This window comes from Suncus etruscus, chromosome 12, assembly GCF_024139225.1.
Source record: "Suncus etruscus isolate mSunEtr1 chromosome 12, mSunEtr1.pri.cur, whole genome shotgun sequence".
In the NCBI taxonomy this organism is placed as follows: domain Eukaryota; kingdom Metazoa; phylum Chordata; class Mammalia; order Eulipotyphla; family Soricidae; genus Suncus; species Suncus etruscus.
The window spans coordinates 3334622-3360750 of NC_064859.1; the positions used below are offsets into that span (position 1 = coordinate 3334622).

Below are 26129 nucleotides of genomic sequence, written 5' to 3' on the forward strand. Positions count from 1 at the left end.
TAGGAATGCAGGAACAAGGAAATCAAGTACTAAGAGAGGTGCCTATTCCATTCTTCAGGAAGCTTATGAAATGGTGGATGAAACATGTGATAGGAAAACATGCCAAACAGGGTTAGAAAGATAGCTCAAAGAACCAAGGCACATGGTTTGCATGAATGAGATGCTGAGTTCAAACCCCATTATTTCATCTCCCTTCCCTCAGCATCAACAGAGTGTAACTTTGGTGGTGTCCAAAGACCCAACCATTGAACAATCAGTCTCTATTTGTTGAGTATTGCTGGGAGTAGCTCCCTCTGAAAATTATTTGGGAGGGTTATTTTTTTTTTGATCCCAAGTGTCCCTCTGCGGCCCCCCAGGAACCCCGCTCCTGACCCGCGGGAGAGGCTGGAGACCACAACAGTTATTCACGAGTCACGAAGAGGATTCCGGCCTGAAAGAAAAGAGGGGCTGGGAAAATAAAGAGACTCAAGACGAAAAGTTCCGATCAAGAGTCCGTTTAATATGGGAGGGGGTAGGCCTTCTATAGTTAGGCCAAACAAAGAGAAAGGGGCAAGGCATTCTTGTAATAATTGTAACTTTCCACAGGCACATCTTGTTTTTTCAAAATTAACAAAGCTGTACATCACGAAGCTGGCATTCATCAACCATGAGGCCCAAGTTGTTAGAGCAACAAAGTATAAGATCTAATCTCTGCCTAGGCCCACCAGCCTCTATCTTTATGGGAACATCTTGGTGCCTGTGGTTAGTTAGAACTCCCCTAGTTCTGAGGTATGCAGTAACTCCCCTTTTCTTTAGGTCCAAGGGCAAAGGCCACATCTGCTAGCTACTCAGGCTGGCAGCTCCTGCTAATTGTCACGTAGGCACTTTTGCTCAGACTTTCAGAGACTCCATTTTGATTTTAGTAAAAAGGGCTTTTAATTATGCCGAACAGTCTCCAACATCCCTCCTCCCCACCCCACCCCGGCCTGTGCTCTAGACAGGCTTTCTACTTCTCTCATTCAGTCACATTTTATTATGATGGTTCTCAGTGTAATTATTTCTCTAACTGCATCCATCACTCTCTGGTGAGCTTCATGTCGTGAGCTGGACCTTCCAGTCCTCTTTTGTCTCTGAGAATCATTGCACAAATGTCTTTTATTTTTCTCAAAATCCATAGATGAGTGAGACCATTCTGTGTCTATCTCTCTCCCTCTGACTTATTTCACTCAGCATAATAGATTCCATATATATCCATAAATAGGAAAATTTTATGACTTCATCTCTTCTGACGGCTGCATAACATTCCATTGTATATATGTACCACAGTTTCTTTAGCCATTCATTTATTGAGGGACATCTAGGCTGTTTCCAGAGTCTGGCTATTGTAAACAGTGCTTGCAACACTGTGCTGGCCCCACTATAACTAGTTTTAATGTCTTAATTTTACTATGTTTATAATAGCTCCTTGATCTTTGTGTCTGCAAAAAGATATAGGAGATACAGGTTGACCACCCCAGTCCACATTGCAATTTTGGAGAGAGATAACCAGGTCTTGTTAAGGAAAAGGATGGCAAGGAAACAGGAATAAGTTTCAGTCTCCATCAGGAGCAAAATGGTAGTTGGGGAGAAACTGGAGGAAAAACACAAGAGAAAGAGGAAAAGATGACAAGAAAATCACAGTTTTAGTTTAGCACATAAAGCACATTAAGTTTTTAATTTTGTTTTATTGTTGGTTTTTTTGTTTGTTTGTTTTTGAGCCACACCCAGCAGTGCTCAGGGGTTACTCCTGGCTATCTGCTCAGAAATAGCTCCTGGCAGTCACAGGGGACCCTATGGAACGCTGGGATTCGAACCAATCACCTTAGGTCCTGGGTGGGCTGCTTGCAAGGCAAACACCGTTGTGCTATCTCTCCGGCCCTTATTGTTGGTTTTGTTGGGGGTGGGGCCCACACCCGGTGGTGCTCAGGGGTTATTCCTGGCTCTGAGCTCAGAAATTACTCCTGGCAGGCTCCAAGGACCATATGGGATGCCAGGGGTCAAACCTGGGTCAGCTGCATATAAGGCAAATGCACTACCCATTGTATTTTCACTCTGGCCCTGTACAGTCTAATTTTAAGTTTTGTTTTACTATTTGGTTTTGGGGCCATACCCGGTGACACTCAGGGGTTACTCCTGGCTGTGTGCTCAGAAATTGCTCCTGGCTTGGGGGTCCATATGGAATGCTGGGATTTGAACCACCTTTCGTCCTGAATCAGCTGCGTGCAAGGCAGAAGCCCTACCGTTCGGTTCAGATCCCTATCTAATCTGTGCTAGGACCAACCTATCACTTGTACCCCTCCAATTTTAAGTTTTTAAGTATCCAGTGAGAATCTGAATTGGATATGTAGCAGATGTTAGAGACTCAAGGCTTGAATTCCAGAGGGCCAGGGTTGGAGGTGTTAGGTGTACATGTGTTAGTAAACAGCAGCATGCCAATGGGATTTCACCTCTGAGGCTGGAGGTGCTCACATGGGGCAAGAACTTGGAGCTAAAACGTAAGGCTCTATTGAATGTCTTAGCTTGGCAGTTTGCACCCACACACCTAGGCTGTTGCTGCTGTGTCTTCCTACCACTGGGGCACAGGGTGCCATGTGATCTTTCTGACTCCAGTGTGGAAACATGTAAGAAAATCTTCCAAAGGGCTCTGCTCCTCTTTGACTGAGCAGCACCACCTTTACATATTCTTGGCCTAAGAGATAATACAGGGGTTAAAGCACTTACCTGACACATGGTCAACCCAGGTTGGATACCCAGACCACAGAGGTCCCCTCCAGCCCCACCAAAAGTGAGCCGAGCCCCACTAGCTTTGACCCTGAACTCAAAATTGCCCTGAGAGAGGCAAATCAAGGGAATAGGGAGATTGCACAAAGAGCAGGATCAGGGGCTGGAGTGATAACTCGGTGGTAGGACATTTGCCTTACACACAGTCAACCTAAGACCTATCTTGGTTCGATCCCCAGCACCCCATATGGTCCCCCAAACCTGCCAGGCGCGATTTCTGAGCATAGAGCCAGGAGTAACCTCAGAGCACTGCTGGGTGTGGCCCAAAAACACAAGAAAGAGAGAGAGAGAGAGAAGGAGGGAGGGAGGGAGGGGGAGAGAGAAAGAAAGAAAGAAAGAAAGAAAGAAAGAAAGAAAGAAAGAAAGAAAGAAAGAAAGAAAGAAAGAAAGAAAGAAAGAAAGAAAGAAAGAAAGAAAGAAAGAAAGAAAGAAAGAAAGAAAGAAAGAAAGAAAGAAAGAAGGGGAAGGAAAGAGAGAAGGAAGGAAGGAAGGAAGGAAGGAAGGAAGGAAGGAAGGAAGGAAGGAAGGAAGGAAGGAAGGAGAGAAAAAGAGGGAGGGAAGAAGGAGGGAGAGAGGGAAGAAGGGAGGAAGGAAGGAGAGAAAAAGAGGGAGGGAGGGAAGAAGGAGGGAGGGAAGAAGGGAGGAAGGAGGGAGGGAGGGGAGGGAAGAAGGAAGGAACGGAGGGAGGGAGGGAGGGAGGGAGGCTGGCTGGCTGGCTCATGGAAGACCTGGACTCAGATCTTTAGCACATGGTTCCCTGAGCACAGTTGGCAATAGGAACAAAAATTTTTTTCAGCAGCAATTTGGCTTTCCTCTTTGATGCTCAGCATTTGGCAGTAGTCACCTTTAATTCAACCCATCACAATTTTCAGAGAAGTAATGCAAATATTCTGTCAGCACCTAAAAAAAAAACTTTATATATTAATACATAAATTTTTTAAAAAGATATCAATTTTCGGTGCTGAAGTGATTGCACAGAGGTAAGGCATTTGCCTTGCACGCAGCCAACACAGGATGGACTCCAGTTCAATTCCCAGCATCCCATATGGCCCCCAAGCCTGCCAGGGGCAACTTCTGAGCTCAGAGCCAAGATTAACTCCTGAGTGATGCTGGCTTTGACACATACCCCGCAATCCAGTTCTCTCTAGTGTGACTTGTTTTTTATGTATGAAGAATTTATCCCAGCTGGCTTTGTGCGTCCTGAAATTTTCTCTATAAATCATGATTTCACCATGGTCCTCTAAATATAGTTCTTTCTCTTCTGCAGAAAGTGGATCTCTTCAGCCTGGGAATCATCTTCTTTGAGATGTCTTATCACCCCATGGTCACAGCCTCAGAAAGAATCTTTGTTCTCAACCAACTCAGAGATGTATGTATCAGACAGTTTTGTGCCTCAGTAAACTGGATCTTATATATAAATGTCAGAATTCACTGCAGATTATTGGAAGTTTTTATTACTGACAGGAGGTGATCCTACTACTGTTTTTTATTACTCTAGTAAATGAAAAATCCACCTCTTCCTTCACACCTCCAGTGATGAATTTTCCCCAGCTTTATCTTCAGAAAACTTCTTGGAGAAATTTCTAGTAGACTATAATTATGCTTGAAGATTATTCCATGGATTAGAGAGAGCGTTCAATGGGCTGATCACAGTCTTTGCATGCAGAGGCCCAGGTTCCAGATCTGGCCATCTATGGTCCCCCAAGCACTGTTAGGGGTAAGCCCCAAGCACAAAACTTAGAGCAGTTTGTTCTACCAGGTGTGGCCCAAAAACAGAGAGAGAAATTTGTTCTGACACATTTACTTATAATCTAAAGAAAGATTTTTTTTTTGTTACTGGTTTTTGGGCCACACCCAGCAGTGTTTAGGAATTATTCCTGACTCTGCACACAGAAATCACTTCTGGCAGGTTTGGGGGACCATATGGGATGCCAGGGATCAAACCTGGACCAGCCATGTGCAAGGCAAACACTCTACCCCACTGTTCTCTCACTCTGTCCCCAAAGAAATAATTTTTTTTTTTTTTTGGTTTTTGGATCACACCCGGCAGCACTCAGGAGTTCCTCCTGGCTCTATGCTCAGAAATTTCCCCTGGCAGGCACAGGGGACCATATGGGATGCTGGGATTCGAACCACCGTCCTTCTGCATGAAAGGCGAATGCCCTACCTCCATGCTGTCTCTCTGGCCCTAATTATTTTCTAATAGTGGCCACCTCAGAAGTCATTTTGATTCAGTGCTTCTGAGCCACTCAGTGATTCTAGGAGACCAGGTTGGTGCCAGGTATTGAACTCAGGCCCTCACACAAGCTCGACATGATCTCTGCCACTTTAAGCCATATCCCCCGCCTAACAGTTGATCAACAACAGGTTGCTCTGCCCAGGAAGTGTAGAAGTAAATAAAGTGATCGCTGTGCTTTGACTTCTGAGTGCACTTGATTATGTTCTTGTTAAACCTTACTCTAAAATTCACGTTTGAGCCTGAGACCTGGCTAACTAAATGCATACCTCATTGTGAGGCCCTGGGTTTAATCCCCAGCAGCACAAAGAAAACATTGAATAAGTGAAACAAAATAAACAAGATTGGTATGTACTTGGAAGAATAGGCATTGACTTTCTCAGAGTTACTGATTCAGAGCCCAAGAGATAGTACTGAGGTGAAGGTGCTTTCGATGTGATTGACCTCGGTTTAATCACAGGGCAGCCCTGTTTGCCTGAGTACTACCAGCTTCACTCTTGAGCACCAAGCCATGAATAGCTCCTGGGCATTGCTGCCTTTTGCCTAAACCCCACCACTACCTTCCTAACCCAAAATTAAAACAAGAAGCTATTACTTCAGTCTTCCCTGGTTAGTACATTTTTGTTTCTGTAATTTATTTTCTTGCCTCTTGTGAATAAATGCTTCCCTATGGCCGTCTGCCAAGTACCCACTGATTTGAATATAATATTCTTCAGCCAACTTCACCCAAGTTTCCGGAAGACTTTGATGATGGAGAGCATACCAAACAGGTAATTTTCTGTTGCTTTAATTATTGTGTGTTTGCTCCTGGAATTTAATTACTATTTTCTTCTTTTTCAATTACTAATGTTCTGCCACTTATCCTTTTATTTCCTGGAAATAAAATGGGGAAAATGTCAAAAGATAAAACACTTAAAATGTGACTAGGCTTGAAACGTACCAAACGCAAGATTGAAGAGCTAATCAGTACAGGAGGTAAGGCACTTGCCTTAATGCATCATACCCCAGTTTGATTTCTGGTACCTCATACATTCTCCCATCCATCACCAGGACTGATCCCCTGTGTGCAAAGAGGAGTAAGCCTTCAGCACTGCCAGATGTGACTCAAAACCCACCTCCAAATACCAAGGATCTGCCTAGAAAATCAACTCCGCATGATTCTCTTATGTGGTTCACTGTGTTTTTGAAGTGCTATTTGGGTTCTGGGGGCAGGGAGAGAAAAGGAGAGGTGAGAGAGGAAAGGAGACAGAAAGACTTCTGTCACAGCTCATTGTCTTAGCTCAGGGGTGGGCAGTGTCTGGATTTTATAAAGCCTGTGAAATATGTGATCTGGCCCTGGTACATGACAGGGCAGACATGTGTGCTTCTTGGTGTTGTCTTTGGCTTATTTGCCTATATCAAATAGCTCACAAAAGTGTTTTGTTTTGTTTTGTTTTTCACACCTGGAGGCGCTCAGGAGTTACTCTTGGCTCTGCCCTCAGAAGTCACTCCTGGCAGGCTTGGGGGACCATATGGGATGCTGGGATTCGAATCTGGGGGTCAGTCCTGTGTTGGCCGCATGCAAGGCAAATGCCTACCGCTGTGCTATCGCTCCGGACCCTCACAAATGTTTTATGTGTCTAAATGGCCCTGGTCAGATAGAAGGTCCCACTTCTCGCTCTTAGATAAAGCTGTTGACGTTAGGGAGCAGGAGAGATAGTACAGCAGTAGGGCATTTGCCTTGCACGTAGCTGACCCAGGACAGACAGTGGTTCAAATCCCGGCATCTCATGATTCCCTGAGCCTGCCAGGAGTAACCCCTGAGCGCCACCGGGTATGACCCAAAAACAAAAACAAAGCTTTTAACTTAAAAAAAAAAAAAAAGAATTTAGAGCTATGATTCCACCACACCACACACACCCTTTTGGTTAAAGTGAGCTCTGATTGTAAAGAGGAAAAGGAGACATTTTTTTTTGGGGGGGGGGTGTTGGGCCACACCCGGCGGTGCTCAGGGGTTACTCCTGGCTGTCTGCTCAGAAATAGCTCCTGGCAGGCACGGGGGATCCTATGGGACACCGGGATCCGAACCAACCACCTTTGGTCCTGGATCGGCTGCTTGCAAGGCAAACGCTGCTGTGCTATCTCTCCAGGCCCAAAAGGAGACATTTTGATGTTTCATTCTCAGCCACTTTTCCTCCATACCACAAACAAGGGGGTGTTTTGTTCTAGGGACAAGTAAGATATACAGGAATTAAGGCACTTTCCTTGCATATATCCATCACATGCAATGCACATAGTCCTTTGAGCACTATCAGGAGTAATCACTGAGTCAGCTCACCAGCATATGTGGTCCAAAAGCAAAAAAAAGAGGGGGAGTATGGGACAAGAGAGAGTAGATTAAAGGTATGTAATTAGAAAATGCCTCATTTTCTAAAGCTTACCTGGAAACTTAGATTTTTCTAATCTAAAATATTCCTCTGAGAGGCTGTGTGTGTGTTGCAGTAGTGGTGGTGGTGGTGGTGGTGGTGGTGGTGGTAGTAGTAGTAGTAGTAGTAGTAGTAGTAGTAGTAGTTGTTGTTGTTGTTTTGTAGTAGTAGTAGTAGTAGTAGTAGTTGTTGTTGTTGTTGTTAGTAGTAGTAGTAGAAGAAGAAGAAGAGTAGAGTTTTGCATGAGGTCCTGAGTTTGCTTCCTGGAAGTTGCCACACATGAAGTTGCCACACATTACATAAAACATGAAGTATTCTGTCATAAGACCAACTCTAGGCTCCAGGCATACTAGGTTGTCCAACCCCAAAGTCTTTCTCTATGGTTCCAGTAAAAGCTCTTTACAATCACGGTTTTTGCTGTCAGGTTTCTGTAGTTCGAGATACTGGTTTCTATGCAGATCCTATGTCAAAGTCAGGGTGCCGTGTTTTCATCTCACCATTAGGTGGCAATGCAGAGAACCCTGTCCTGAAAGCAGCTTGTTGCTGTTACCAAATCATCAGGTGTCATATGAACCCTCTCTGGAGTAAGTCTATACCAGGGGAGCAGTAGGGCCTTCCCTGGTAGAAGTTTGTCTGGTTCTGGTGTAGAAAACATGGTTGTTTCCATAGATGGGATCCAAGGTTTAGGGGTGAATGGTCAATGTCCAATCTTCTGAAGCCTAAGTCAAGTCACTATGACAAGTGTTTAGGCTGTAAGGCCCCACTGCATTGTAAAATTTATGTATTCCTACCTCTATTAGATAAGAACTCGTTTGCACACATAAGATTCCCCCAATCTGATGTTCTTATGCAAAAAGGAGCAATGCCACAAAGAATTACTGGTGCATATGGGGGCAGAGGTAACAAGCCCAATAATTCCAATAACCTGGTTCTATCATGAGCTCTAAACACTAGAGAAACTTATTTACTAGAATTCCCTATTAAACAAATCCAAAAAAATGGGGGAAATTGCTGCTGTATAAGAAGATATTCAATAAGGGTTATCCTACTAAGGAAACACATCTAAAGAAATATTCAAAGGAGATATACATGTTTGTCCCCTTTAAGTCTTTTTAAATAGTCTGTGTGTGGGTAAAATCTGGCACACAGCTTCAGCCTGTGATTTGGTCTTGTGGAGTCTAAAAAATGGCTCCCAGCATTCACATATCAGGATATGTCCTTAAGCCAGGGGCTTCTCAGAAACCGAATGGTAGCGAGCAACAGTCCACAGCCAAGAGAGACGGGGGGAAAGGAGCCACTGAGAGCAAAGCAGCAGCAGCGGCAGCAGTGTCAGCTTCTTCTCAGGCTGAGAATCTGTCTTTTGACTTTGGAAGCTAGTTGGCAGCTGACGAGGGTGAGGGGAATGTTCTACTTCATGAGGAATTAAGAACTGAGGGTAAAAAAAGGTTAAATGGGGGGAATAATAGGTGAGGGTTGAGAGAGTAAAGGGCTAGAAAATAATTTGTAAGGTGGTAAGCAAAGGGGGAAGGAGAGGTTATATATAACAGAGACAGGGAAAATATACAACGTAGACATTGTGTGTATTGCAGACGAACATTAGATAGACATTGAGATGGCCAACATACGACTCATGCACACTCTTAGACAGACACTGAGGATCAATCCAGGGGTCACAGTTGAAAAGCTTACCCAGGTAAATGGGACAGAACCCTTAAAAATTATAAAGTTGGCAAGTTAGATTTAAGTGTTTTCCATTTTCTAGGCCAGTCATGGTTGATGAGGGTAAACTTTACTGAAGAAAGGCTTCATGGGTTAGATTGTATATAGTGCATTCTTAAAAACAATCATAATTTTTTTTTAATTTTTATTTTTAATTATGAGAACAAGGATGCAAAGAAGGAGGACAAGGTAAAGTTACAGTGGAAGGACAATACATAACATAATTCTCAGAAGTCCCCTTGCTGACAATCATAATTTTTAAGTCTAGAAAATTGAGTGATATGGTAATGATCACTGTAAGAGGAGTCTATACCATGAAGTATTGTCTAGCGGGTCTTGAGCATCCAGTTTCGTTTCCGAAAAGCAATCTAAAATCATGAGTATTATGGTATTGTCCTGTCCTGCAGGACTCCGTTATTCCGTGGGTGTATAGGAGGGGTTCCAGCCTGTAAAGAGAATGGGGGAAAGAGAGATGGAGACCACGTAAAGTGTCTTATCAAGGTCTCGCTTTATTGAAGGGTACTGGCTCGTTTAAGCACGATTAAACGGGTGGAGAGGAAGCAAAATGGAACAGCCAGCATTACAGGCAGTCTCCACAGGGAGCACCCTGTGAATAAACTTTGTATGCTCTCTTTACACAGGAACCATTTTCACCCTAAGAGAGTAAAGTTTCAAAGATGTCTCAAGCTTCCTGGAATGTGTGGCTGATAGGATGTTGCAGCATTTCTTTGAGCTCTTGGGCTAGTTAATAGTGCCTTAGGTTACTCATTCAGGTCACACAGAGTAGCTTGTCCTGCAGAATTCCATAACAGGGTTTGGTCTCTGGCCGTCTCTGACATGGTATATTGGTAAACTACCTAGAATTGAAAACAAATTACAATAACATATTCAGTGAATGAGCTCTGTAACAGGAGTTCATGGCATGCAGTTACATATTCCATTGCTATCTGTGGACATAAACATTTGATTATATTAGCAGGCATGGCAAGTAGAAAATAAATAGATTAGGGCTGGAGCAGTGGTGCAAGCAGTACGGCGTCTGCCTTGCCCGTAGTAGCCTAGTACAGACCACAGTTCCATCCTCCAACGTCCCATATGGTCCCCCAAGCCGGGAGTGATATCTGAGCGCATAGCCAGGAGTAACCCCTGAGAGTCAGTGGGTGTGGCTCCCCAAAAAAGAAAGAAAAGAAAATGAATAGATTAGAATTTTTGTCATGATATTATTATAATGAGCCCTGTCTTCTGAGTCTAATATAGTATAGAATTGCAATGTGGAAGTGGGGTGACCAACCTATATCTCCAAGCACCACTGTGGACACAAAGATCAAGGAGTTATTATAGACATAATAAAATTAAGACATTAAAACTATGGTGAGCACTGTAGTAGGAATCTAAACATTTTTTTTTATTTTTGGGTCACACCTGGCAGCACTCGGGTTACTCCTGGCTCTATGCTCAGAAATTGCTCCTGGCAGGCTCGGAGGAACCATATGGGATGCCAGGATTCAAACCACCATCCATCTGCATGCAAGGCAAACGCCTTACCTCCATGCTATTTCTCCGGCCCCCTCTAAACACTTTCAAATGCATTCTTTACCCATTTCTGTGGATAAAAGCAATAGAACATTATTATAAATATCTAGAGAGGTCAGTTGATAGGATACCTGCTCAAACTAAACAGCAGAATTTATTCTTGATGGGAGAATTTAATCCATTGACATTAAGGAAACTATTGACAGGAAGGACTGTTGTGCCATTATATTGTGTAGAGTTGTTACAATTGGGGGTTTGTTTTGTGTAATTGCTCATTTAGGGTCAGTTTGGTTAGCACAAATATTGCGAGCTCTTTTTTGTCTGAGAATGTTTTTAATCCTCCCTCCCATGTAAATGAGAGTTTTGCTAGAGAGTGGACTCTAGGTTGAAAGTTTTTCATTCAGTAGTTTGAATATGTCATTTCACTCTTTTTTTGCCTGGATTGTTTCAAATGGAAGGTCTCTTTTGATTCTTATGTTGTTTCCTTTATACTTGAGGTTTTTATCTTCCCTTACTGCTTTAAAGAGTCCATCTCTCTCTTTTTTGCCATTTGGATTAGCAAATGTCTTGGTGTTGTTCTGTCATGGTCTATTGTTTGGCACTCTTCTTGCCTCTTGGATATATAGCGAAACCTCTTTCTCAAGGGTGGAGAAGTTCTCTGCTCGAATCTCCCTCTTTACTTGTTCTTCCATTCCTATTTTCTTCCCCTTCTGGAATTCCTATAATTCAGAGATTATTTCTCCGATTTTTGTTCATTAAGTACCTTACATTTTCTCCCAGGGTTTTGTCTCTCCATAGTTTTGACTTTTTTTTTTTTATCTCAGCTGGCTTGTAATTTGTCTTCAAATTTGTCTGTCAGATGCTCCACCTGTGTAATTCTATTATGGCTTGATAACGTGCTTTTTAGTTCCTTCAGTTTCAATTGTATGGATTCTCTCATCTTCTTAAAGAGTTCTTTTTTGAGCTGGTTGAATTGTTCATGTATTCATTTCTTAATTTCACAGGCAAGTGACTACTTGATTTCCATAGTTAGACCATTACATGTTGATTTTAGATCCTAATTTATAAGGTGCAGGCATTTGGGTGGCCTTGGAGATTTGCCAGGATTGCTTTCCATATCCACCACAGTATATGCCTTCTTTGCTTCCCCATTGAACTTTGCATTCAAACTTTGCATCTTCAAGGTTTGGGAAAATGAGGGCTGATGGGAAGGAAGGAAAGATGCTGGGAAAGACCCAAAAAGACAGTCCCATTTGTGTTTGATGGAAGGGATTAAGAAATGAGGTTCCCTATTCCCTGCTCAGCACCAACCTGGCTGGCCCCAAAGGGCCGATGAACAGTGAAGGCACTGGAACCCAGGAGACCTTAGTATCTTTTCTTTGCCCTCAGCTGCTCATCAGCCTCCCCTGACTGCTCAAGTATATTCCCCACTCCTGGGACCCCATCACCAGTATGTTCTGGGTTTCATTACAGAAATCCGTCATCTCCTGGCTGTTGAACCATGACCCAGCCAAGCGGCCCACAGCCACAGAGCTGTTAAAGAGCGAGCTGCTGCCCCCGCCGCAGATGGAGGAGTCAGAGCTGCATGAGGTGCTGCACCATACCCTGGCCAACGTGGATGGCAAGGCCTATCGCACCATGATGGGCCAAATCTTCGCCCAGCGTGTATCTCCTGCCATTGACTACACCTATGATAGTGACATACTGAAGGTAAGCTCGGGCCATTGTGAAAGGAGAGGAAAACTTGGCCTGGTCCAGGGGAAGGATTTAGTCCTTTATTTAATGTGAATTCTATCTTGCCCCCTCCTTTTGTAACTGCCACGATTGGGACTCACTACCTGCCTGGCTGGTGCTCCCACACTTTTTTTCTTTTTTGTTTCTAATTTTGGGCCAATCCCTGCAATGCCCAGGGGTTACTTCTGGCTCTAAGCTCAGAAATTACTTCTTGCAGGCTGGGAGGACCAAGTGAGATACTGGGGATCGAACCCAGGTTGGCTGCATGCAAGGAAAATGCTCTACCTGCTGTGCCATCACTCTAGCCCCCTCCCCACCCATTTTTAGCTGCAGTGCTTTCTGGGGCCTGCACATCAAGCTGTGGTGCTTGTGCTCTCAGCCATAGTGCCCACTGGGGTTTGTGCTCCTTTAGTGGAGGGGTTTGCTCAGGAGCACCTGATGGAGATCTATGGTTGTGGTACTCACATGAGTATGTGCCAGAGTCACACTTCCTGGCCGGCCTCGGCATTTGTGCATCTTTTTAGTTATGGGGCTTCCTGGGGGTTGCTCTCTTTTTTGTGGTACTTGCACATTGCTGGCTACAGTGTGGCTGGAAATCAGTGGCAGTATTGGTGAAATGACAGACCGCATGTTGGGCCACTAGAGATTGAACAAATGACTGTGTGCTTGCCTATCAGTGTGCCTTATACCCTCACTCTGCACTGTTCCTCCAGGCCTGCCACTGTAAGCCCTTAACTTTTTTGGGGGGTTGGGGTAGGGTTGCCGTGTGCCTGGCCAGCAACCTGCCACTGTCCCCTCTCTGGCCCTGTCTAGATGCTATTCTTAGAAGATAATCTAGATGACTAGTTTTAGAGTGGTGATTGATCCAAAGAAATAAAGATACATTTTAAGGTTTTATTTGTTTGTTTGTTTTGTTTTTGGGCCACACCCAGCAGAGGTGTTCAGGGGTAACCCAGGGGTTACTCCAGGCTCAAGGGACCATATGGGATGCCGGCATTCGAACCACCGTTGGTACTGGGTCGGCCCCTTGCAAGGCAAACGCCCTACCACTGTGCTATATTTCCAGAATTTTTTTGTAGACATTGTACATTATTTGTCTTTTTTAAAGAGCATTTGTATTTTATTCAGAGTGACATAGATTTAAAAAACATTTTTATTTTCCTTAAAAAATGTTTTTAGTTTTTTTAATTTAATTTTATTTATTTATTTATTTATTTATTTATTTATTTATTTATTTATTTATTTATTTATTTATTTTTGGTTTTTGGGCCACACCCGGTAACGCTCAGGGGTTACTCCTGGCTATGCGCTCAGAAGTTGCTCCTGGCTTGGGGGACCATATGGGACACCGGGGGATCGAACCGCGGTCCGTCCAAGGATAGCGCAGGCAAGGCAGGCACCTTACCTTTAGCGCCACCGCCCGGCCCCAATTTAATTTAATTTTATTTTTAATAATATATTTAAGCACCATGATTTTTTTTTTTTTTTTTTTTTGGTTTTTGGTTTTTGGGTCACACCGGCAGCGCTCAGGGGTTACTCCTGGCTCTACACTCAGAAATCGCTCCTGGCAGGCTCGGGGGACCATATGGGATGCCGGGATTCAAACCACCGTCCTTCTGCATGCGAGGCAAATGCCTTACCTCCATGCTATCTCTCCGGCCCCTAAGCACCATGATTACAAACATGTTTGCAGTTGAGTTTCAGTTATAAAAAAAGAACAACTCTTTCACCAGTGCAACATACCCACCACCAATGCCCCATCTCCCTTCTCTCCCACCCCCTGCCTATATTCTATTTCTCTCATTCACTACAAGTGTCATGCTAATTATTACTATAGTTATTTCTCTAACTGCACTCACCACTCTTTGTGGTAAGCATATCGTAGGCCAGTCCTTCCAGCCCTCATCTCTATTGTCTCTGGGTATCATTACAATACTGTCTTTTATTTTTCTTTTTTTCCCACAAATGAGTGAGGCTATTCTGTGTCTATTTCTCCTTCTGACTTATTTCACTCAGCATAATAAGTCCTTAACTTCAGGTCTACATGTGCAAAGTATGAGCATGTTTGTTATTCTGGGACAGACCCCACTCTTTATTATCTACTTGAAGGGTTTCTGAACCATCCTCAACTCAAACCACCCAGAGATGAAGATATTTTCAAGTACTGAATCCTGACCCAGCTTCCCAAAGAACAAAACATTCATCTAGCTTTGATCTTGTTCAAGCAGACAATAGCTCCTAAGCCTGGGCAGTGCACCTCAGAATCACCTGGAGACCTTTTGACAATGATGCTTTGTGACTTGGAGTCTCCATGTGACTTGGAAGTGACTTGGAGACACTTCATAGATATGTTTTAGGAACCAAAGAGCAAAGTGAGCTTCAGTGCCTGTTGGCCTGCAGGAGTTCTGAGCTCCACCCTGCCATCACATGGTCCTGTGTACAACCCCTGAGCACAAAGCCGAAAGTAACCCTGGAGCACTTTCAGGTGTGACCCCCCAAAAAACAACAACACTAAAAAATATTTTAAGTATTTTAAGTATATGGAGGAGGAGGGGCCAGAGAAATAGCACAGTGATAGGGGTAGGGTGTTTGCCTGCAAGCGGCCATCCAGGTCAGACAGTGATTCGAATCCTGGCATCCCATATGGTCCCCTGTGCCTGCCAGGAGCGATTTCTGAGTGCAGAGCCAGGAGTAATCCCTGACCACTGCTGGATGTAGCCCAAAAACAAACAAAAAAAAGTGGAGTAGGAAATAGTTTTAAGACCCTGACAGCATCGCATCCCCACCCTACCTCTAAGTACTGCTAATGTGTAGTAACTGGTGCTCCTCCCAATGCTGCTGGTCAAAGCGTCATATCTGAACACCCTGAAAGTAGCTACTATAAGGATAATTTTTCCAAGGGCCTGACAGCTAGCTCAATGGAGTTTCGTGCTTGCCTTTATATGTAGGAGGCCTGGGTTCTATCCCTGGCACCACTTGTGTCATGAGCACTGCAAGGAGTCTGGGTTTAGGCTAAAATAAATTGGGGCGGGGTCCCCGAGAGATAGTATAGTGGTAGGGTGTTTGCCTTGCACACAGCAACCCAGGACAGGCCTGGGTTCAATTCCCGGAATCCCATATGGTCCCCTGAGCCTGTCAGGAGCAATTTCTGAGTTCAGAGTCAGGAGTAACCCCTGAGCATTGCCAGTATGGTCCCAAAACCAAAAAAAAAAAAAGTTTTAATATATGATTTTTATAAAAAAAAAAAGGGGGGGGGGAGAAACATTACGTTCTGTAGAAGAGATGCATAGATTTGGGGCCATAAAGTACTGGTTGGCAATATTAGATATTTATAGGATTCTAGGTGACTTTTTTGTCTTCTTTATGTTGGTCTGTTTCTAACATTTTCTAGAATAGTGAGTATGGCCCTCCTTTTATCATCAGAAACAGAAAAGAGCAATAAAATATGTCAGTGCAGAGTTTTCCCACCCACCGTGCACTTCAGTGACGTGAACTGGAACTAGTAGCTGTTTTTCTGACTTCCCCTCTGATCCCCAAGAACCCATGTGTATTTGACTCTTCTCTCTGAAAGGCTTTGATATCAGTAGCTGACAACTGGGACTTTGACCTGCCTCAAGTAACACCTGGTGCCATTTGGTCTTGCCATTTGTTTGGGCTTTGATGATGACATTTTAATGGGTCATATTTTAGGGCAGCTTCTCCATTCGAATGGCCAAGGTCCAGCACCATGTGTGTGAAGCCATCATCCGTATCTTTAAAAGACATGGTATGTGCTTTTAAAATAAATCTTACTCCTTCTCAAAGGGCTTTTAACTTATTATTAGAAAGTACTCTTAATGGATTCAGGTGTAACCATAAGTTACTTTCATGTTGCTTTTTCATTTTTATTGGGGGTGTGTGTGTGCCAGGAAGCAAACCCAAGGCCTCGTTAAGGCAAATGCTCTACTGCTGGACTATAAGCTTGGTCATATTTTACTTCAAATTAAGCTATAAACAGTTGTCGTAGTATAAAAGTTTTGAGCGAGGAACCTTCCCAGTGTGGTTTTTATGAGTCCAAGGAACCTCTCCCACCATATTCTAATAACTAGAACAAAAGTTCAATGCAGAGGCCTAAGGATGTGGGACTGCTACAGATCACCCGGGTCACCCCATCGGTGCTTGGATGCTTCCATGACTGAATATAACAATGCCAGGACGTTAAACAAGTGTTTACCAGAGATCAGCTGCCTGTAAGTTAGGCACCTTTCCCTCTGTACTATCTCTCTAGCACCTTGCACCTAAAATTTAACAACTCTACTTGATGAGGAGAAGCAGATTTAAATATAGTATGTTGTGTCTGGAAAGCAGTTGATGGATCAGAGAGATAGTACAAGAGGGAAGGTTCTTTTCCTTTCTTGTGGCTGACCTTAGTTTGAATCCCTGGTGTCACATGTGATTCACCAAGCTCTACCAGGAGTGATTACTGAGTAAAGACCTAGGAATAATACCTGAGTACCTTCAGACATAGCCCAAAACAAATCAAAAATAAAATAAAATTGGTTTGTAAAATAAGAAATGTGATTAAGTGATAGCATAGTGTTCAGCTTGCAGGTAGGCAGGCACTCTGGGCTCAAACCCAGTGCCACGTATAATTCTCCAAGCCCACAGAAACAAAACAAAAAATAAATAAATTACATTAATAAATTCCATTAATGTAAAATAGTAAATAAATAATAAAGTAAAAGTAAAGAATTATAGTTAAGTATTACAAGCTAAGCATGGGATAACCACTTTATTCTAGAATTAATTGATGAATTTGAAGATGAATTAAGTAGCCATAGTAGGTTACTTACCTGTCAGGCTTGTGTTTTTTTGACGTTGCCTATTAGAGTGTGAACCTGATGGCAGTTTTTCTAACTTGGTCCAGGAGCTGTTCCGTTGTGCACCCCTCTACTGCTGCCCCGAAATAAGCAGATCTATGAGCACAATGAAGCCGCCTTGTTCATGGACCACAGCGGGATGCTGGTGATGCTTCCTTTTGACCTGCGGGTAAGGTGGGCACGCTGCGGGCAATGCTGATACCACTATGTCTGGGCAGGAGGTGTCACTTGGATCCAAGGATTGCTCCAATGGTTACTGCATACCCTGGGCATATATTCTGAATGTCACTTACAGGCAACAGTCAGCATTACTGACATCTTGCTAGCCTCTGACCTGTGGACACGCACCTTGCAAATAACAAAAAGGCTTATGGCAGTGTCACGCTTGCCCACCAAGAGTGAAAGAATAAAACAAGTTAAACAGGACAACTCAGACAAATACAAGGAGCTGCCCCTTTACTTCCGATTAGGTCATCAATGGTTTTTAAGCATGTTAACATCTAAAACTCAGTTTTTTCTTTCTTTTCTTTTTTTCTTTCTTCCAGGTTTTTTTTTCTTTTTTTTTTTTAGTGCTAGGTATGAGCCCAGGACTTCCTACAAATGAGTCATGTGTCCTACCACTGTTCCAAATTTCTGACAGTTAAGTTCCTATGATGGCAGGTGTGCTTGCTTGGTTGCCAAATGTTGCTCAGGCTTGCTTCTGAGCCATAAGGTTCTCATTGACAGCAGCACCCTGACCAGTCACTCAGGCAGACTGTGTCAGCTGCTAACAAGTCCATCTGGGACATAGTGCATAAGTTAGAAATACCTGTAATGAGTAGAAGACTCTTACAAATAGAAAAAAGAGCACAAGATTTAACTAGGCAGTTTCCAGAAGAGAAAAGACACAGGGATGACAAACTTCTGAAAAGATGTTCAATCTCAGAGATACAGAGAGTATGTTGCAAAACAGCAGAATTGTAGCTTCAACAATTAAACTGGGGGAAATCATTATATTTAATCCCTGGAGAAGGAAGGGACCATAAGTACATTTGTGTGTTACCAATGGAGATGTAAATAGCTAAATATGTACGGAAAGTATTAAATAAAATATTACGAATTTTGATACCCATGGATTCTGGTTTAGTCCCTGACACTGCATTTGTTCCCTGAACACCACTAGCAATGGAGGGGAGAGAAAGAGATAGCTAGATAAGAGAAATAGAAAGTGCTGAGAGAAGAGAGGGACACACAAAGATAGAAAGGATGTACAGCCACTGAGGGGTTGTATGACTTCCTCATCACATCTTTGCCAATTGAAGCATTTAGAGATTGTGTCAGGAGTGAAAGAGACCAACAGTAAATATGCTGCAGCCTTCAGAATTGTGTCCTTTATTTATTTCAGGCAGCTACTCTTGATTATTGCTTAGAATGGGGTAGTGTTAGAGGTCCTTGGTGGACTGTAGGATTGAACTAAGTTTTCCTTAGTTCAACATGTAAATTAGTAAAACATGTGCTCAGGTGAATGATACCCTTAAATGGATGGACTTGAAGGCTAGAGAGAGAATAAATGGATTAAGGCACCTGCTTTGCACACAACCCACCTAGGTTCAGTTCCCAGCCTTGCATATAGTCCTCAAGCCCTACTAGGAGAGATCCCTGAGCACAGGGCCAGGTCTAAGCCCTGAGTACAGTCAAATATGGTCTTCCCTCTCATACTCCCCCAAGAAAATGCCAAATTGAACTTTGTAAAGGTATGTGGTAGGTAGATAGGAGCCAAAGAGAGATCAACGGGTTGAGTGCATGCTTTGCACACAGAAGACCTGGATTTTGTCCTCAGTACCGTTTGATTCCCTGAGAACCTTCAGGAATGACTTCCAAGTAGAGTTCTGAACTCAGAGCCAGGCATAGCACCTAGGAACTGCTGGATGTGACTTAAAAAGTAAATGAGTCAATAAATAAAAATAAGAGTGTTGTAGTTATTATATCGTGATGTTTGAAACTTTGTTTTATCAGGTTCCTTTTGCAAGATATGTGGCAAGAAATAATATAATGAATTTAAAACGGTGAGATACTATGGGATGGAATGGGAAGATATATTGGGGCCCCTGCTTGGCACGAGTCCTTAAATTCAAGCCTGAGCACTGCATGGTCCCTGAGCACAGCTTGGAAAGACCCTCAAAATAAAAAAGGGTGCCATAGATGCTTCAAGTGTTACTTGTAGATGTGAAAAAGAAATCAAGGAGGAATGTTAACTGTGATTTTTTACTTAAAAAATGAGGTTTAAAGGATTGAGCTTGGAATATGTTCCAAAAGCCCAAGCTGAGAGATTCTTCCAAGCTGCTGATTCTGGCTGTCAAAGTCCTCTGCAAGGGTTGTAGCCCTCGTGTGGACTCTCAGAAACCTCCACAGCCTGTTCTCTAGCTCTAAATATTGCCAAGCAGCCTATTTCACAAACAGTTGCTTGTAAAAAAAAAATATTTAGACTGCTTTGGTCCCAGATGGACCCCTTTTATAGTTTAACTGGAGGGACAGATGACCAGTTATCTCTGTGGGAAAATTGCCTGCACGGGCAAGTGAGCAAAAGAGAGAGAAGTGACGTGAGGGCACAGGAATGCTGAGCAAGAAGCCTCTTTGGACATTCTGTCTAGGAGTGGTTTTCTGAACCTTTAGCCTCCACAGGATTCAGACACCCAGCTCTCCACAGACTGTGGACAGCCCCTCTCCGCTTTTTGGGTTTTGTTTTTGGGTCACACCTGGTGGTGTTCAGGGTTTATTCCTGGCTCTGCACTTTGGGATCAGCCCTGGTGGGGTTTAAGGAACCATATAAGATCCCAGGAATGGAACCTGGGTTGACCACATACAAGGCAAGTACCCTATCTGCTTTTCGATTGCTCTGGCTCCAAGAGACACCCCATTTTAAAACCCCTTTCTCCAGGAGTTAGAGTGTATAAGGCACTTCTTGCCTTGAACACAGCTGACGCAGGTTTGATCCCTTGAACCTCCAGGTATGATCTCTGAGCTTAGAGCCAAGAATAAGCCCTGAGCACCATCAGGTGTGGCCCATAAACCAAAGACCAAAAATTAAAGGTCTAAAATTTTTGAATAATAAAATCATAAATTAAAACCCCTTTCTCCAAATGAAATCAAGTTTCTTCATGTGCTTATATTCTCAGCAATAAGTGACAAACATTTTTTTTTTTTTTTTTTTTTTTTTTTTTTTGTGGTTTTTGGGTCACACCCGGCAGTGCTCAGGGTGTTATTCCTGGCTCCAGGCTCAGAAATTGCTCCTGGCAGGCACGGTAGAAAGCAAGCTTTGAGGGAAAGTATTTTTAAGTATCTTTATCGAAACCTCAACCTTCTGCACCTCAGATTAAGCACTGTTGTAGTTCACCAGAAGCAAAACTGGCCATTGCAGGGCCAGAATAATAGTACAGTGGGTAGAACTTTCCTTGCACATGCCAACCCAGGTTTGATCTCTGGTACCCAGTGTGGTCTCCCAAGCCCCACTCAGTGATCCCTGAGAGTAGAATCAGGAATAAGAAATGAGTGTCATCAGGTGTGACCCCAAAACAAAACAGAACAAAAACTTGCCATTCAAACCTGCATGACAAAGCAAGATTGCTCCAGGCACATCTGTCTCTCAGTGCTCTTCATCATGCCACTGATTTCATTTTTTTCCATTTGCTTCTTCGCTTATGCTCATGGGTTCTCATAGGCAGATTGTTCCAATAAGCAATGACTGGGTTTCTTTCTCCAGATATTGCATAGAACGTGTGTTCAGACCTCGCAAGTTAGACCGATTTCACCCCAAAGAGCTCCTGGAGTGTGCATTTGATATCATCACCTCTACCACCAACAATGCTCTGCCCACAGCAGAGGTCATCTACACCATCTATGAAATCATCCAGGAGTTTCCAGCACTGCAGGTTTATTTCTGTCTCCTCCTGTTCCCAATTTGGCCAGCCCAAAGTTTCCACAGAGGCCACAGAGAGGAAGCAGTGATAGGAGGCAACTGTTCTTTGTGCTGCCAACACATCCCACCCACCTTCCCTCAAAGAGCTGGCAGGCATTGGGGTCAAAGTACAGCAAGTAGGGAGTTTGCCTTGCACTCAGCTGACCCAGGTTTGATCCCCAGCATGCCAGAAATAATTCCTAAGTGTAGAGCTAGGAGTAATCCCTGTGTGTTCCCCTTGCCAAAAAAAGAACTGGCAGGTATTTGTCCCTATCCCAGGCTCTGACCTCACGTGATGGTAAAGGGTTTTGATTTTGAATGCTCAGCTGTGAGGAGAAGTTATTATTGTCTTTTCCACCTTTCTTCCCAGAGGCAGGAAATTTAGCTGATTCCTAGGGGGTTTCCTACTATGTCCAGAAGTCAGGTGACTCCCGTGTACACACCCCTAGCTCCTAACTTCTCTCTTCATCCTTGGTGTGTGATGACTGCTCACAGTCAATGCTTCTCCTCACAGCACAGTGTTCATGGCCTCTCAGGCTTTCCCTCCCATGGCACACCCACTCACTCCCATTCTCTTGTCTGATGACACCTCGCTTTACCCAGCTGTGACTTGGGCCCTTTCTCCTGAGATACCTCAACAGTCCCTCAGTGAGTAGCTGGAAGGTACTTACACGCCAGGATTTGAGATGAGACAAATGTCTCACCCGAGGCCCAGTACACCCATCCTCTTTTCTGTTCTACCCCATTGCCTAGAGCTTAGCTACCCAATGAAAGCTTGTTCCTTCACTGGGTCAGGGATAACAATCCCATAGCCAGTGTTTATAAATCAGTAATACCTGAACCAGCTCTTCTCCCTCTTGAAAATCTGTGTAAACTCACTCATGTAGCTTTTTCATGGAGTTGAAAGCCAAAGTAATTTTTATTTAAATAATGTGATAACTGGATAAGAAGGTGGCTTAGAGGCTGGAGCACATACTTTGCATGTGGGAGACCCCTATTCTATCCCCAGCATCACATAGTCCCCTGTGTGCTCCTGGGTGTGACTCCCTCAGCACCATCAGATGTGGCTTCAAAAATTAATAAATTCCACTATACATTTAGACTACAACAAAGGTAAAAGAGAAGCTTACAGGCAATACAGTTTAATCCTTCTGTTACAATAGAATTGTAAATTGGTAGCAAGCAAGATCTTAGATTTAATTGTGTGTGCATATATATATATATATATGCATATAAATCTTTTTCTTTCTATATCCCAGGAAAGAAATTACAGTATTTATTTGAATCACACCATGTTATTGAAAGCAATTCTCTTACATTGTGGGATCCCAGAAGATAAGCTCAGTCAAGTCTATGTTATTTTATATGATGCAGTGGTAAGCATTTAATTTCTCTGACTTGATACTAAAAGATGCCCAGAGAGTGCATGAGCCACAGTTGATGACTCTTCATTGTTCCTCCCCACCCATCCTCCACACCCATCAGACAGAGAAGCTGACAAGGAGAGAAGTGGAAGCTAAATTCTGCAATCTGTCTTTGTCTTCTAATAGTGTAAGTACCTTCTCAGGCTGCTGTGACAGGCTGCTCTGTCATTTTTTGATACCCTGAAAGTGCCCCAAAGATTTTTGCTATATGGCATCACTTTCTGTCACCTCAAAGACTGGGCTCTTCCCTGGAGGGTTAATAGGTAGGTACCATGGCAACTTCAGGGATTAGGAAAGAGGAGGAGGCAATGCCTCAACCAGAGGAAGCCTCCCTGTGCTGATGCTGAATGGTTGTCACCGCCCTGTGTTTTTTTCTCCCTCCATAGACATATCGTGTTCACTCCCCACTAGAGGCTCCTTTAGAGCATATTGGGAACTAGTTGTCCTCTTCTGAAATAGATTCTGTTCTGCGCAAGGAGGAGTCACAGCACTGCAAAGCCCTTCGGTGTCTCTCCAACCCAGCCTTCTAACATCTCAGAGCTGAATCAAAGCTCTTGCTTTTCTGGTACATTTCCAACTCCTAAAGTCTTATATTTATTCCCTTTGGCAGTGGGTAAACCTTACAGGTCAAGTAGGTTCGTTGTATTCTGTGTCTAAGCATCACATCGCTCCAGATTATTAGCTTCAAAATCCAGGTATAATTGATCGCTGAACATCAGTAGACAGTAGGGTTTTGTTGGGTTTTTTTCCTGAATATTTATATTAGTTTTTTGGTGTTTTTTTTTTTTTTCTGTTAGCTTTCCCAGACCCTTCTAGCCCTTGCTCTGATAATGACAGGATTTGGCAGGAAGCAGCACAATTCACATATGGAATCCATTAAGATATGATCAGACACAGACTAGTCACTAGGTGGAGTCACTTGTTCATTTGTGCACCTGCAACACTACAGGCATAGTGCTAGAGATTGATGGAAGAGTAAACTGAAGATAACTTAAGTTGCTTTCAATTTCTCTGTTCATACGGATTTTTAAAAGACCACTAGATGGGGCCAGAGCAATAGTATAATAGGAAAGGTTTCTGCCTTGCACCGAGCCTTCCCAGATTCTATTCTCAGCACCCCATATGGTCCCCCAAGCCAGCCAGGAGTAATTCCAGTGTGCAGAACTAAAAGTGATCTCTGAGCATTTCTAGGTGTAGTCTCAAAACAAAAATAAATAAAACTAAGTGACAAAATAGGAATGCTAGTACAGTGATAAGGATCTACTTTTTGTGGGGGTTGGGTCACATCCGACGACACTCAGGGGTTATTCCTAGCTCTGTGCTCAGAAATTGCTCCTGGAAAGCTTGGGGGGACCATATGGGAAGCCAGGAATTGAATCTGGGTTCATCCTGGGTTAACGTGCAAGGCAAACGCCCTACCACTGTGCTATCGCTCCAGCCCCAGTGATGTGGCTCCTTCCTTGCATGTGATCAGTCCTGGTTCAAGCTGCAGCACCATGTGGTCTCCTGAGCATCACTGAGTGTGGTGTGGTCCCCTGTACACAATCCACAATCCACACAGAAATCCATATTAGAGGGCCAGTGAGATAACTCAAGATAGAGTACAAGGCTCATCTGTTAAGTCCCTGAGTTCCATCACTAATAATGCTTGTTGAAGGCTTGGCAACCCCCAGTACCATAAGATCCAAGTCTAGTTGAGCCTCCACTAAAAACAATACAAATATTTTGTGATCATTTCATTAAACTCTCTGAAGCCTTGGCTACATGCATGTGTCATATTTTGAATGAACCAGGTTCTACGTGCCTCAAGCCTTAACATAGCTATGATCTCCTGTCGTAGTAAGTTGCACTTTAGCTCTTAGGAATTTTCTTCTTGATCTAATGATCACAGTTATTTCCTTTTTCCTTCACTGCCAAGCACCCTAGATTGAGCCTTGCTGACATCTCCCCCTTCTGGGGAAGATGGCAAGTATGCACAAGGGGGAATTTGGACTGACTGGGAGGAGGATGGAAGGGAAGAAAGGCTCCAGAGGCTGCCTACAGGAGCTGACAGATTTTAGCAAAGGAGTTAAGAGGGAGTTGCTGTCGAAGTCTGAATTATATTAGAATAAATCACTTCCTTTTGCTTTTCTGCTGTGTGTGTGTATGTGTGTGTGTGTGTGTATGTGTATGTGTATGTGTATGTGTATGTGTATGTGTATGGAAATTGTTAAGAGTGCAGAAGATCAAGGCAAACAGTTCTGGTGTAAAAATGCTCAGTCTGCTCGCATCACGAGCAAGGTGAACTCTAAGTGTGATTGACCAAAAACTCACTGGCGCAGCTGCAAGGTGTCTTTTAATCCTCTGAATAAAAAGAATAATTCTGGGAACTAAAAGAATGTATTTGCTATGTACGCAGCCAACCCCAGTTCTGACCCCAGCACTGCAGTGCCCTGGAGAACTACAGGGAGCAACTGCTGATCACAGAGCCTAGAGTAGCCTCTGAGCACTGCTGTATGGCCCCAAAAAGAACTCAAAGGATAATTCTTAAGGTTGTGATCTGATTACCCCCCCCAGTCCCACTTTTAGGAGATGCAGAAACTTCTCTACCTCCCCACCTGCCCCTACCCCATGTATGCAAAACCCAGTGTAAAATGAGTCTTCTCGGCGTGGAAGGTAACTGTGCCCTTTGCTTTGCAGCTGTGTCGACTCTACAAATTCATTGAGCAGAAGGGAGATTTGCAGGATCTAATGCCAACAATAAATTCATTGATAAAACAGAAAACCGGTGTTGCCCAGTTAGTAAAGTATGGCTTGAAAGATCTAGAAGAGGTCGTTGGACTGCTGAAGAAACTTGGCATCAAATTACAGGTTTGGCAACTGATTGCTTTGGTGGTACAGTCCTGCAGCATTAACAATAGCCTGAGAAGAAATGGGTTTTTCTTTCATTGATGCCAGTTATGTTTCATCTTTCCAGCAGAACTCTGCTGTCTACATTTCGGAATATTTGGTATCTTGTAATAATTTTTGCCTCGTATTGGAATTTCTCTGCAAGCATCATGATTCCCAGGGGACTGCAGTTTTCCCACTGTCAACCTCTGAGAGGCGGTCAGTCTGGAAGAGAATAGGGTTTTTCTGACCTTTGCCTGTCAGATCTGCCACTGGACCAGATCTGACTGAATGTCTGGCATCTCTAAATAGATGGTTCTCGCATGGAGATGGATTTTGTAGCATGTTTCTCTCTGTCAATCGAGTGCGCTTAGCACATCTCTGTGGCATTGCCCTTCGCAGGTCCTGGTCAACCTGGGCTTGGTGTACAAGGTGCAGCAACACAGTGGCCTCATTTTCCAGTTCGTGGCCTTTATCCGTCGGAGGCAGAGGGCTGTCTCAGAGATCCTGGCAGCTGGTGGCAGATATGACCTGCTGGTAAGCAGCACCTGCTCTGTCAGTTTATTCTGCCTTCACTTCAGCTTTTCTCATACCTCTCAACATTTAACTGCTACTCTG

General features: G+C 43.6%; 1 protein-coding gene across 1 annotated transcript in view; it reads left to right on the forward strand.

Moving 5' to 3' along the window:
• The window catches only part of EIF2AK4 (eukaryotic translation initiation factor 2 alpha kinase 4), a 108632-nt gene that overhangs the window by 58414 nt on the left and 24089 nt on the right, over nucleotides 1–26129 (forward strand). The window contains exons 19-29 of the mRNA XM_049785150.1: nucleotides 4067–4168; nucleotides 5752–5805; nucleotides 12166–12402; nucleotides 16117–16192; nucleotides 17333–17454; nucleotides 19281–19330; nucleotides 21025–21193; nucleotides 22479–22595; nucleotides 22705–22770; nucleotides 25323–25493; nucleotides 25914–26048. Coding sequence (XP_049641107.1) covers nucleotides 4067–4168; nucleotides 5752–5805; nucleotides 12166–12402; nucleotides 16117–16192; nucleotides 17333–17454; nucleotides 19281–19330; nucleotides 21025–21193; nucleotides 22479–22595; nucleotides 22705–22770; nucleotides 25323–25493; nucleotides 25914–26048 — 1299 coding nt within the window. The remainder of the gene's footprint in view (nucleotides 1–4066; nucleotides 4169–5751; nucleotides 5806–12165; nucleotides 12403–16116; nucleotides 16193–17332; nucleotides 17455–19280; nucleotides 19331–21024; nucleotides 21194–22478; nucleotides 22596–22704; nucleotides 22771–25322; nucleotides 25494–25913; nucleotides 26049–26129) is intronic.